This window comes from Besnoitia besnoiti (genome assembly GCF_002563875.1).
Source record: "Besnoitia besnoiti strain Bb-Ger1 chromosome Unknown contig00007, whole genome shotgun sequence".
NCBI lineage: Eukaryota > Apicomplexa > Conoidasida > Eucoccidiorida > Sarcocystidae > Besnoitia > Besnoitia besnoiti.
In genome coordinates, this window is record NW_021703915.1 from 1444095 (window position 1) to 1457938 (window position 13844).

At 54.2% G+C, this 13844-nt stretch overlaps 3 protein-coding genes across 3 annotated transcripts; 2 read left to right on the top strand and 1 right to left on the bottom strand.

The window, feature by feature from the left end:
- Positions 1-678: 678 nt before the first annotated feature.
- On the top strand, positions 679-3700 carry BESB_072370 (MYND finger domain-containing protein; the record flags this gene model as incomplete). Its single annotated transcript, XM_029365610.1, has 6 exons — positions 679-933; positions 1526-1649; positions 2210-2330; positions 2985-3070; positions 3204-3262; positions 3587-3700. 6 exons carry the CDS (start codon positions 679-681, stop codon positions 3698-3700), a joined length of 759 nt encoding a protein of 252 aa, XP_029218094.1.
- Positions 3701-4352: 652 nt separating this feature from the next.
- Positions 4353-8957, bottom strand: BESB_072380 (U5 snRNP-specific protein; the record flags this gene model as incomplete). The annotated part of the gene is made up of 9 exons (XM_029365611.1): positions 4353-4430; positions 4756-4941; positions 5437-5631; positions 6023-6091; positions 6522-6777; positions 7168-7261; positions 7720-7792; positions 8225-8275; positions 8862-8957. The coding sequence occupies 9 exons, from the start codon at positions 8955-8957 to the stop codon at positions 4353-4355; spliced, it is 1098 nt and encodes a 365-aa protein (XP_029218095.1).
- A 1537-nt stretch (positions 8958-10494) lies between these two features.
- On the top strand, positions 10495-12006 carry BESB_072390 (putative integral membrane protein; the record flags this gene model as incomplete). Its single annotated transcript, XM_029365612.1, has 3 exons — positions 10495-10711; positions 11080-11179; positions 11676-12006. 3 exons carry the CDS (start codon positions 10495-10497, stop codon positions 12004-12006), a joined length of 648 nt encoding a protein of 215 aa, XP_029218096.1.
- Between the last annotated feature and the right edge of the window lie 1838 nt (positions 12007-13844).

The following is a 13844-nucleotide window of genomic DNA, read 5'->3' on the forward strand; positions in this document are numbered from 1 at the left end:
GGACGGGAAAGATCTCCAGTTCTTTCAAACGTTTCACTCAACACGCCAGGCGCCGCTCGAGGTACCGGCTCTCGGCGCGTACACACCGGTCTTTTTTTCCGCTTCTTAAATAACCGGCTGCATGCATGCAGTTTGTTTCTTCGCGATGGTTTGCGGTGGAAAAGAATAAAAAGCCTCACACTGGCCGGAGTGTTTCAGTTTTTTCTTTCTTCTCCTTCTGACGGAGTCCTCGGTCGTCTTGCGCTTCTTCTTCTTGACTTTCTGAAGACCTCCACACCAGAGTCCAGCACCGACCTCGCTCTTCGCGAGCGCCGACGGAAAAATTAACAACGTCAAGCGTTCTTCGCGTTCGCTTCTGAGCCTTGCTGAGACCTTGACCGCAGCTCCGCCTCGTTTTCCTTTCGCTTTTTCTCCTCTCTCGTTCTTCTCTCGCTTGCCTGTCTCCAAACCGCGCTCCAAGTGTATACCATACGCACGTAACTATATATATACACACGTTATATATTCATACATGTAAGGAGTTGTGAGACTTTCTGCATCCATTCATGTCCGTTAGCCGAATCCTTTTGTCTCGTGTTTCGTGCGCGCAGCGATTCTTTGATACAGTTGCCCTTGTTTCTTGCCCTTCCCTTTTTTTTCTTTTCTTCCCCCTTTCTTCGTTCTTCGTTTTTTACCAAAATGTCGCTCGACGATGTCCAGCACGCGAAGTTCACATTCCTGTACGTCCCGGCGGATATCAACGACGCAGTCCAAGAGCGCACGTTCGAGGGAGAAGAACGCGGGTTCCGCGCTGCGATGAACGCACACTTCAACCGCGAAAATCTTCTCCAGAAGGAGGCTGACAAATTCAAAGAAGACTTGAGCAAGAAAGCCGACGGGAAGCTCACCGACGAACAACTCACGACGCTCATCGGCGCCGAACGCACCTACCAAGTAAGCGACTCATTCAAACCCGGCGGCGGCCGCAGCAGAGAGAGAAAGCCGGCGCCGGTCGCCCTAAGTCTCGGTATCTGTAGCTTCTCGGTTTTCGCCAAGGCCGCCGCAGGGGAGGTGGCCCCTTACTCCGCTTTGCGCTCACCGTGGTGTGTAGGAGCGGCGCAAACCCTGCGGCGCCCAGGGGAGAGCTGGAAACAGAGGAGAGAGTGAGGTGGAAGGCGGAAAGGTCTGCGCAACCGTCAGAGTGGAAACGAAGAGACCGAAACCTTGGCAGGAACGAGGCGCGGCGCAAGGGAAGGGCCCCTTGCGGGGCTGCGCGGCACAAGAGAGGCTGTGTGCATGTGTGGAGGGAGAGGGCTAGCGACGAAATAGACGCCCATTCTCTCCTGTTTCTAGTCCTCCACTTCCCACCTGGTGTTGCAGACCGTCTTTTGCGCGAATCCGCTTAGAGGGAGCGCGCAGATCGCCTTTTCTCTGTGCCGCTGAAACGCGACGCGTCCGCTGTCGGCAGGAAGCCTATCCGGGCGCCCAGGGCCGTCACGATCACGTGTTTTCTGCGTCTCGCTTCGCGGTGCGTCTGCCTTCTCAGATCATTCCGCTGACTCTCCCCACCAAGGCGAACGGCTTCCACGGCACGAATGCGTACATCGACAGCATTGGGCGCGTAAAAGATCTCCCCCTGAACGCCCGCGCCTCGCGCATCTGCTCCACAGGTTTGCATTTCCCGTCTTATCTCGCCTGTCGCCTCCTTCGCGATTCAGCGGCCCAGAGGCGCTCAGCCTGTTTATATTTATTCATGTATGTGTTCACGTTTGTGTATCAGTTCATACATCCAATATATGTATATCTATATACGTATATATTTATATATATATATATATATGTGAAGGGCGGGTGTGCATAAGAGGTGCGTTGAGGGAGAGCGAAAGGCACATCCATATCTGGCGGAAGTGTATGGCGGGATGCCACGGTGAACAGCTATACGTGCATCTGCATATATCTACTTTCGTGTATATGCATCCACATGTGCCCTGTACCAGGGCATTCGCGCATTTATCGCTGCATGAGCGTCAACGTTGGTGACCTGTTCCGTTTGCGCGGCGTGTACGGGTTGTGAGGAGCGCTTCAACGTGACGAGCCCGGAAGTGTGTCGAGAGGAGGTTCGCTCCTGTGGGGTGTGCGGCTGAGTTCGTCGCTGGAGGAATCGTAGCCCTCGAGCCGCCGCGCGCATCGCGTCGCTCTATCCCATCACACGTGTGCGCCCGTGCTGCAGACATTCGCGGAGACTGTTTTCTGTCGACGACGTTTGATGACGAGGAGACGTTCAGGCGCGTGGACATCACGAAGAAGGACTTTGAGTCTCTCATGGCGAACCCGCCCGACGCCCGGGGAAGGTGAGCGACAGACCGCGGAAAATCTGCGCGACCGCAGATAAAGAAGAACGCATGCGGGAGTATGCCGTTTTCCTCACCTCGTCGTGGCCTCTGGTTCAGTTTATATATATAATTTATATTTACGTGTGTGCGTATTTATGCATGTGCACAAGGCTCTGCATTCGATCGTAGCCGACGAAGGCTTGCACGCCTCTATGTTCATCCCTGCGCATGCGGCGTCTCGGCGTCTCTTCGCCTCGCGAGTCTGGCCCTGGTTCTGCCTGCTGGCTTGACACCTATCTAGAGAGTTGTTTGCGTATGTAACTACTGTCTTTTTACGTATGTGCGCATGTGCGTCAAGTCTGGGAGACTCTTCGGAAATATCTCCGCGACCAGTTGACCGGCTCAGTCGTGGAATACCTCTTCGCAAGCGGAGAACGCCGGGAAAAGGGACTTGAAAACGGAGCGAAACGCACGAACTTCATGCGGCTCAAGGATCACTGGATTTATTTGTATATACATATATTAACGCGTGCACGGATAGGCAGTAATGGGGCTTTACGCGGACGGCGACAAGCAAGTAGCGCCCTGCTGCGGCCCTGCAGTCGTTTTCCGGGGCTCCCTGTTCCTCTGTCGTTTCTTCTTTCCACGTTTTTTTTTTCTTAATTTTTACAGGTGGAGCGAAACCGCCGCGCTCTCGCAGCTGCTGAGTCAGCAACAGGCGGCCGCGGCTGCTTCTCAGGCTGCGCTCGCGAATAAAAGTAAGGAACAGCTCTTTCGTTCTTCTCCGGCAGTTTTTACAGGTCCTTGTCCCAAGCAGACGCGACCGAACTGCGCGTGCGCGTTTCGATTTTCGTTCCATAGAACTTTTTTATTCTAATTTTTCGCCTTCAGACAAAGAGCACGTATGCGGCAACTGCGGGAAAAAGGAGACGCCCGCGGGCGAAGCGTCCGTAAGTGGCACAGACGAAAATATCCAGAGAATCTTGATATATATAAATACGCTTCTTTGACTGTGAGTGTACGCAGTTCATCGTACTCTTTCCTGCTCAGGTATATACATATACATATATATCTATATATATGCAAATGAATAAATATGTATATGCGAGTATAGTCTTTGATTGTTGATAGCCTATCAAATGTATGTAAAGTTTTTTCAGGGTCGGGGCATGCCGCATATGCATACATGTCACATTTATATATATAGGCCAGTGTTTCACGGCGAAGTGGCAGATGGATTTGCATCTCGCTGCTGTTTCTGCGGCTTGATACAGGAAAATCCGGTGAAGCTGAAGCGTTGCGGCGCATGCGGCGAGGTCTACTACTGCAGTGCGGAGTGTCAGAAGCAGGATTGGCGGCACCATAAGCGTGTGTGCAAAAAGAAATGAATTTTGAGATGTCGGTGGCCTAAACCCCTTTTTTTGCGAGTGCTTTTCCTCCTTCGCGAAGTCATCATTTCTTCAAGAAGCCAAAGATCTCATCAAAGACCGAGTATCATCCCAATTCAGCGCTCCTTAGATCTTATGGCCTTACGCTGCACGCAGGTACTCTATCTATTTGCGCATATATTTATGTATATTTATATATTTATAGGTATCCCTTTGCAGAAAACATGTGCGTAGGGTGCTGCTGTCGAGTGGCATTCTACGTATGGAAAATGACAGCACCAGCTGCAGACGACCCTGCAGCCACTGGACCTGAACTCCGCAGGCACTTCATGAGGCCTCGGACACCAAGCAAATGCACGGAGGCCTAGGGCCTTAGCTGGTAGCACGGCGCGTCGGTCTTCAGCACGCCAGCGTTTTCGATCAAAGCCTGAGAAGTTTGCAGCAGAGCCACGAGAGACCTTCCAAGAGACAAGACGCGCCGAGAGGCAGAAAAGGCGTGCGAAGACAGCACGCACCCAGTAAATTGAGGAGAGAGGAAAAGACATCTCGAAAAACACAGGCAACGGCGCGAAAACCTGCGAAGGGACATGCGCCATGAGACACACAAACGAAGGGAACGATTCTTTTTTCGCAGAACGAGGCGGTACTCCCGTTACGAGAGCTCTCCCATCAACACTGTGCGGTCTGAGCTCGCAGAGGCGATAACCGGCTCCGTGGGGTGGAAGCAAACCTGAAAAGAAGGGAAAAGGATGCGTAGAGCGGCGGCGGAGATCAAAAAGGCGAGGGGCGAAGCTGAAAAGGGTTTCGTGGACGAAGAGCCATCTCATCTCACGCTCGCCAGTGCGCTCGAGCCAGAGCATGCATCAGCAAAGGACACTTCAGACATTTGAGGCCCTCACAGCAAGCGAGCTACCTGGGAAACTCACAGGTCTACCGCGCTATGAACTTTCCACGCCCAAGTGGGCAGCCTAGACACGCCTCCGCCTCGAGATCAAGAGACTATTACGTGCATTTTTTTCCGCGTCGAGAGAACTTTGTTCGCTTCGCGCACTTACGTCGTTCACGGATCCGGAGTGCCCGGGCAGGCGGTATAGCAGCGGCGACGCCGCCTGGTTTTTTCCTTTCTCGCGAAGCACTTCTTCCACGTCCCACACGCAGACGTGCCTGTCGGCTGAACCTGCGCTGCAGAGCTTCTCGTCAGCGCTCCAGCAGACGCGGAGAAGATTCTTCTCGAAGTTGTGCTGAGGAGGCACACGCGCGCGAGACAACACGCGGTGAGCCCTAAAAAAGGCGCACAGGGCTTCCTCCCGCCGCCCACACGCGCATGCCGCGAAGCAAACAATCGAGCGGGTCTCCGCTTCGCATCTCACCGCCCCCATTCCCCTCCACAATATGGCTAGTGGTTTCCGGTCAGTGCCGATCCATACATCCACACATACGTATGTATGTATGTATGTATGTATGTATGTATGTATGTATGTATGTATGTATGTATGTATGTATGTATGTATGTATGTATGTATGTATATAGATAGATAGATATATGCACACATACATCTCTATATACGTAGGCCGATAGAGACTCGAGCACACGAAAAGATCAACTTCATCTATCTGCACGCATGTAAACATTTCAAGAGCTACAGACATATGCGTGGACGGATGTGTCTGGGTCTTTGTCGCGTTGGTTGACGCTGCCGCGGCGGGAGCGAGACGCGGAAGTTTTTGCTCCTCACCGAGGCGCCGCGGAGAGCGGCTACGTGTCGCTTTCCGCCCTGGACGAAGGGCTGGATATCCCAGACGCGCACAGTGTGATCCATGCCGTTGCTGAGGAGAGTTGCGCCGGAAGCCGAGATGCTGAGGCCTGTAACGCTGTCTGTGTGTGCATCGTACACTTCGCTCTCGTCGTCTCCGCCGCGCAAGTCGTAGACCTGAAAGAAAGAAAAAACGGAAAAAAGCGCTGGACGGGATGCGCGGGAGAAGATGCAAGCAGAACAACAAGCGAAAGAAGGGACCCGACTTAGGGGCGTCGAGAAAATGAGCTCGCCGAAAGTCGCGCGGTCACACACGAGTGCCACGCAAAGGAGGCGCCGCGAAACGAGATCGTCGTAGCGCCCGACAGAGGGAATAGAGACGCCAGAAGAGTGTCTGCGCCGCGAGTCGAGGCAAGAAAAAACTAGTCGCGGACTCACGCAAAACTTCCAACGCGTGGCAGATGCGCGCGCGACACGCAGACGCATGAATGGATAGAGACAGCGAGACGCACACGAGAGTCAGTGCGCGCCGACAAGAGAGACGAGACGTGCAGAGAGAAAAACGTACTCGAATGGTGTTATCCAAGCTTCCAGCGAACACGCGTCCGCCGTGACCGTCGAGCGCAACAGACAGAATCTGAAAACAAAAAAATTGCACATTTTCTCCGTGCGTCGCGTTCGCCATGCCTCGTCGCCCCTCACCTCGGATCGGTCAAGCACATGGTCAAGCACATCTACGAGAACATACAGAGAGAAAGCGAGAGGAGATGAGAGATGTGGTCGCAGCCTCGTGTCTCCGCCTGCCTGGTCCATGCAGCTGCCGAAACCAGCAAAGATGCTCAGAGCGGTACGTGCTCGATACAGAGGGGAACGCATAGATGCATGCATACATACACGTGTGCATAAATCCACAAGTACGCTACCCGCAATCGTGCACGCGTTTGCCACATGCGGAGCTGCGCTGTCTCCGCTGCACGCTGTCTGGGCTGCACGTAGTCAGAAGGCCCGCGCTGCAGAAATGAATCCGCACATGCGTGCCTTGCCTCGACTGCGCCGCGTCAGGTTACCTGATACTGGTGTTCATACTTCTTGACGTGTCTGCGGACGCGCAGGTCCCACACGCGCGAAGTGCCGTCGTCCGCGCCGGTGACAAAGAGCGAGGCGCAGCCGTACGTCGCGCGACTTGGGCACTCCGCAGCCTCGCGCGACGCGACGCCGCAGGCGTTCACGATGCCCACGTGCCCCTTGAGCTTCTTCAGGCGCGCGCCAGACTCCACGTCCCACACTGCCGCCGTCTGATCGGCCGAGGCCGTGTAGATCTGCCTGGGAAGAAAGGGAGAAACGACCATGCACGTGCACACGCCGCTGCGAGCCTGCCTCTCTACGGATGCATGCATGTGAGCGAGGGTCTCAGACCGGCCGCGAGCTCGGCGGCTGGCTGCCATAAGAGAGGAATGGAGGGCGCCTGTCTTTGCCGCGCGAGGCAGCTACGGGATTCCCGGCGACACACACGGACTGCTACAGAAACACGTTTGCTGATTTGGAAGGCAAAGATTCTGCAGAGGCGCGAGGCGGAATCTTTTTCCTGCAGCGGGGGCGATGGGGCGTCGCGAGAACTTGGGACAGGCGGAGGTGTGTGATCTTCCTGCATGCGGCATTGCTTCCCAAGGCGCTGCGGAGGACGAGACCTCGTTCGCCGACTTGAAAACTTACGTCCCATCAGTCGACCAGCGAAAGTCGAGAATCGCCTTCGAGTGGCCTCTCAGAGCTTGCCACGTGGAGATCTCTCCGTACACGTTGTAAATCACTGAAAACGAGAAAAAAGCAACGAAAAACACAGCTGACGAGGTAGAGACGCCAAAGAGAAACGGACACGCATGAGTAAATAGCGGTTAACCTCTCCTTTTCCTCACGCACTACTGCATGCAATACCAGTCAGACAACAACCGAAGCAAGGGAGAGGCGCCCAAAACGAACGCGAGGCGCGAGTGCTGAAGAGAGCATACGACAGCCGCGAAACGCGAGGAGGCAGTGGAAATCTAGAGAACGAGAGGGAATGCACAGGAAAAAGAAGCTGCCGCAACCAAAAAGCAAGCAAGCAGGGGCAGAAGAGAAACCCTAAACCCTAAAAGAAAACAAGAAGGACAACGACACCGAGAGCGACGAGAAAAAAGGGTTCGCGGCAGAAAATCAAGGAGAGATGGGCGCAACACTGTCCAAGCGCGAGAACCAAAGAGCTGAAAAAGCGATGAAAAAGAGACTTACGAACATCGCGGTCGACGCCGGCAGATGCGATGTTTCGGCCGTCGGGTGAGAACTTCACTGCGAGGACTTCGCCCTAGAAAAAAAAAAGAAATAAGAAAAAAAACGGATGGAAGCCACCAGAGCCCGAGATTGCCACTACACCTGGGCGTGGCGTCAGCGAGCGAATGATCTCCTCTGCATAAATTCATTCCCGTGCCGCCCCGCTGCAGCGTCGCACGCGACCACGTCTCCGGTAACCGCGTCAAAGCAAAGCCAAGGCAGACCGAAAGCGAGCAACGCCGAGAGATCTCCGATGAGTGGAAGAGGTGAACAAAGTGGGGATCTAGGCAGCATTCGGTCAGAGAGCGTATCCCAAGTGAGAAAAAAAAACGAGAAGGAAGTGAAGCACGTAAGCAAGAAGCTGCACACCAAAGGGAAAGGAGAGATCGAAGGATGCGAATCTAGAAAAAGGAAACGACATGACGCAGAAAAGAAGATAGAGGAAAAAGAAAAAAAGAGGACGTACCTGATGACCGGTAAGGCGCATCGTCGGCGCCTCCAACCCCGACTTCCTCTCCTGAACGAGAAAGGGAACCGAAGAAAAAGAAATAACGGAACACGCCAAAAACAAAAAAACAGGCGACCACGCGGATGGGCATGTCATCAACACAAATAACTGTGACCGCCATTACATAAAAAAACAAATGAAGGCGGAATTCCCGCACATTCACCCATACCTAGTCGGCACTCCCTCTCTATATATATAAATATATATATATATATATATATATATGGATATGTTCCGACGTATCTATATCCGTATATATCCATATATTTGAATATATGGATGTAGATACGTCGAAACATATCTAGGAACCCGTCTGTAAGACCCATATGCAAACTCTGAGTACCTTCTCTCTTTGATACATATATATGTATCTGCATACACGCACATGCATACTGTTTCCATGTTCACAAACTTAGGCAATTAATGCCCGCACGAGGCGTTACTCGACAAGGGTGGGCTGTGGGACGCGTATTGAGAGTCCGTAAGACGACTGCAGGCATTCCGATGCAACTATATACGCGTGCAGAGCGTTTGGAAGGCAATCTGGTGTCTGCAAGAGGAGAAGAAAACAGAGGGCGACTCATTCCTGGCATACCGACTCGAAGGCATCCCTGGCAGACTGAGCGAGCGCCGTCTGGGCGTCCGCAGGCGCGACGGAGAGCGCGGAGACTGAAGCCGCGACCAGCGCCATGAGGAAAAAGAGAAGAGAAAGAAGCACAGGGGGAGGAAGTCCACGCGGAATTCAGCACACGCACATGATTCACCAGGCGACGGCGGCAGCGCGAAAACCCACTTCGAAGGAGCGGCGCGCGCGAGAGGGGAGCAAGAGCGGCGCACGCGCGACGGCGAGACGAGAAGAAAAAACAAGAAAAGCCTTCGCCGCGAAGGACAACGCGCCGCGTCGGTGCCTTCGTTGACAAGCAAAGCGAGAGATACAGGCGGGAAACGACGCGCAGGGCAGAAGAGCCCGAAGAACGGGAGGCAGCAGAAAACGAAGAGCGAAGATGAGTCGCCTGGGGAAGATGAGAGGAGAAGGCAGGAATCTCAGAAAGACTACTTTACTAAGGGAGAGGGAAGGAGGATAGAGATGAAGACGAAGCGCCGTTCTCCCGCGCCCTGGGCAATCGCGATTCTCCGTTGCTTTTCTACCTGCGCAAAGGCGAGGAAAAGGGTCGCAGTCGAAAGGGAAACTGAGAGAAGAAGCGAGTTCTCTTCCTCCTACATCGAAACACGCATCGTCCTGCATAGACTCTGCGAGGAAAGAGTGCAGCGTTTTCGGCTCGATGTCGCTCGGATTCCCTCTTTGCGACTTGCGGGTTGCCTTTCTCTCTCTCTCGGCGCGCGAAGAATTCGAAGAAGTGCATGCAGAGCTCGAAGACAGAGAGGGCGATAAAGATAGAGAGACAGAGATGCGCGTAGCGGGAGCGGACTGCAAGCGAAGAAAGTCCGCCAAGCGCTTGATTTTTTCTTGTCAAGGGTACAGAGTGGTGAAGAGAAAAGAGCTCTGCGTGTACGGGGCAACAATAGAGTGAGTGTGTGCAGTGCTTTGTTTTCCCTCGCGCCGCTGCTGTCGTACTCGAACGCAGAGAGACACGTCGGCCTCGCTGTGAAGCAATCGGCTCTCCCGCTGTCGAGCCAGAACGACCTAAATCACATGCGAGAAAGGCGAGAAGGCCTCGCACATACTCACGCACATCGGTGTATCCAGGCGGCGGCATCGGAGTGCGGGCGCAAAACGCGCGCCGGTTCACCAGTTCGCTCTAATTGTCTCGTCAGCAACATTCTTCACCTTCTCTCTCGCCTACGGCGGTATCTGTATGTAAACTCTCCCGTATGTATGGACGTGCCTGTATTTGAGCGCCCGCGAGAGCGTGTTTCGGTGATGCACATCCCGGCGACGACGTGTTGATTCCGGAGTCCCCTTCTGCGATGCTTTCCTTCTTGCTCCAAACTCGAAAGGAGCGTCGCCAGAGAGCTGCGATCTCGCTAGGGCGAGGCTCAGCGCGAAGCTAGGAAACTGCTTGTTATCTTCTCCCCTAGTCCGCCGTCAAGTTCTCTTCCTCTCTCTTCACTCTCTCTTCCGGTCTGCTCTGTCGCGTGCTGCCAACGGCCGTCGGGTGTCTAGCTCTCCCGCGCCTGTGCCGTTTTCTGCTGTTTCCTTTCCTCTTTTCGCTGGCGCAGACGCTTTTTTCCCCCGCATTTTAAAAAACGCTCTCGCGATGGCGCAGATGCCTGTAGACCAGGCCGCATTCTCGGCGGCGGGAGGCGACGGAGGCGCGCCAGCGCCCTTCCTCTCTGTCGATCCCTCCAACACGCTTTTGATTTTTTCACTGGGCGTCGCGGTCGGCCTCTTTTCAGAGATCCTCAGCTACTTCTTCATCTACCGGCACGAAGAATTCTACAGACTGCAAGAAGAGTGCAAGAAACTCTACAGAGAACTCGACGGTGAGTTTAACAAGTGACCCAGCTATGAGTCCTGCGTACATATATATATATATATATATATATATATATGAGGCTATGTAAGTATATGAGTCTGATACCTATGCATACATATTTGAGTGCATGCATACCACGTGTGTAGATTAACGTTTATGTGCATGTCTTCCGCCATGTGACCGCGGCTGCTGGGAGCTGCAGTCGTCGGGCTCGCCGCATCAACACAACACCTACTTGATACTTGATAAAGTTTTATGTGAGGAGGCCGGAAGCGCTGCTAGAGGATCGGTGTGCTGGGAGATATAGGCCTCGTGTGCGGGGAGAGAGGCCCGTAGATCTTCGAGTGTGGAGCGTTACTCGCCCTTTTTTTTCAGCCTTGGAGGTCGTTTGCGGCAGCGACGCGACGGGCAAGCGATCGGGGCGCGGGAGCAAAGCTGCTGAGCAAGTCGAGAAGAAAATTCAAAGGAAAACAAAGTGAGGAGAAAAAGAGCGAAGAACGCAGGGCAGGAGAGGGGGGGCACGATAGCAATGGCTGATCCGCAAACGCAGACATTTCTGCACATTTGAACACGCTGGTGAACCGTGTGTAGCTGCTACACACAGCTTGTGCCTGAAGGCCGTCGTCTCCGGTATTGTCTGGCGCCAGTCAAGTCGGCGTCTTCTCGTCTGTCAGCCCCTAGGCGTTTGCAAGCTCTCTGCGCGCTCGCCTCTCGGATCCCGCCTTCGTCGTGTCGTAGGCAGGTGCCGGCTCCCTCTGAAATGCGCGCGACACATCCCTGCAGTTTGGGGCCTTGTCTCCTGTGGGGTCGCCGCCCCCGTCCGGGGCGCGTCTCTGCACGCGGGCTCGACTTGGGCCTGTCTCGGTTGTCTGCGGTTGTTTGAGGCCTGCGAACGGCGTGTGGGGACGTGGCAGGTCGAGCTCTGACCCTCTATGTGGGGCCTCGCTCTGTGGTTCGCGTCTGCTTCGTAGGCAAATGGCGTCGTATCGTCAGAAGGGCAACTTGATGGTCGGGTTACTGCTGATGGTGTCAATGCCGCTTGTCTACGCGTCCTTCGATGAGCGCCCTGCGGCGTACCTGCCCTTCCAGCCCATCTTCCCCTTCTCCATGGTTCTCCGCTACTCCGCGCCCGCCGCGCCTGGAGGCGCGGCCGCGGCCGCCACCGAGAGCCCCGCGGGCCTCCCGGCGGGGACCTCGCTCTGCGCCGCCGCGGGCTTCTTCATGCTCACCATGATGTCGACGCGCATGTCTCTGCAAAAGATGTTTGGGTACGGGACGCGGCGCGGAGTCGCGAAAATGTAGACCTGAAAGGGTGACGCGACCGCGGCACCAAGGCCATGGCAAAGTGGAGAAAGGGGGGACGCCGCGTGAACGCCGAGCTCTGCGGATCGCGGGGGTATCGTCTGTCGGCGGAAGTCTCTGCATAAGGCTGTCAAGGAACCGTGAAACGCGGAGGGGGAACACCTGAAGAAGAAAGCAGAGGCCTCTCTGACTCGCGCGCCGAGACGGCTGTGGAGACAGCGGGAACGGGAAGAAGGAGAAGGCAGTCTGCAGCGCGTCACGAAACGAAGTCTCTCAGGAAGCTCCCTGTTGGACGTGAAGCTGCCTCACGCACATGCTTCTTTTCTCTCGATCTTTTTCTGTGCAGAGTCGCCAACTTCAGTCGAACGTCGCAGCCCCACATGTTTTGAAGAATTTCCAAGGCCTAACAGTTCCCGCGATTCTTAAGGCAGACAGATGCATTTCGATGAGCAGCTTTCTGCGGTGCGAAGATGCCCCAGCTGCCACAGCGCCACGTCAGCATCACGTATGTATATATATATATATATATATATATATATATATATATATATATATATATATATTCATATATTTGTATGTGTATGCATGTGGGTTTGAGCTGTAGGGCGAGTGGCTGCCGAGAGGTGCAGGTGGATCTTTATAACTTTGCCGTATCTGCTAATTCCACGACTCCTGCGTATCGTCTGACTCGATCTCGTCCTTTCTGCCACACCGAGTGCCTGTTTACGGTCTAAGGTACTTCACAACATGTGTTACGTTGTCGGCGACTTTTCGAGTATGCAATTGCCCGCGAACGCGTGTCCCTCGGGCGATCTCGGTACTGTAGGTTTCCATATTTCTCCCTTTGTGGCTGCGTACTGTGGCGCAGTGGAGCTGCCTTCCTACGGTGTGCTTTGCGGCGCCTTCGGCTTTATCCTCTTCCCGTGCCTGGTCAGGTTCCTTCTTCGTCGTCTCTCCTGTTCGCGTCTTTCCGTCCGTATTGGTCACTACCTGGTTGCTCTCGCTTTTTTCGCCGCGTCTGCGCGGCACTGTCTACACAGCCCCTTCGCCTATTCAGAGTGATCGGCATGCGCAGCTCGCAAGGCTGAGTTTTTCTTTTGGTTCGCGTTTTGACGGGTAGCCCCGCACTATTCAGGACGATGGCGTATCTGTTTAGCCAGATAGCGAGAGAAGCATGCACCACTGTGTTAATGCCACACCCTGCACTCTGACATGTTACTCGCCGCGTGCCTTGAGGCCGTCAAATGAGTGGAGTTCCGCCAGCTGAGTCTAAGTCTCTGCGAACGCAGCGCAGATCGACCACAGGAAAAGGAGCTGATCCCTGACAAGTGTTTCAGCGATCGAGATGTCAATGCTACGGATGGGTAGACTAGCTCACTGCGACGGCGTGGTGCGGTTGAAAAGCCCAGGCTCGAGGGCTCCTACATCAGCCTGTGGAGGTGACGAATCTGCAGCAACGCAGAGGCGAGTTCTACGGGAACTTGCACGACACCTCATTGGAACTGGAATCCTCAAAACTCGAGCTGTGGATTTGTAGTTGCTCTATGAGGTGTCTTCAGGGTACCCTATAGTGTCAGGTGGAACGTCGAGTGGAGGATCGCCGGTGTCACGCGTGCCTTAGACGTTTACAGCATGATGAAAGCGCACGTGCGTTGTAAAACTAGGAATGATGGGTCACGTAGGTGTGCGTATTCTGAAAACGCATGCACTCGCGCAAAGAAGAAGAGGAACAACACCGGCGTATGCCATCCAGACTTGTAGGGGTATGTTTTCTGCGGTAAAATCTCTTCGAGGATACATTTTTATATAAAGTACCGCTTTATATACAGACGTATCTT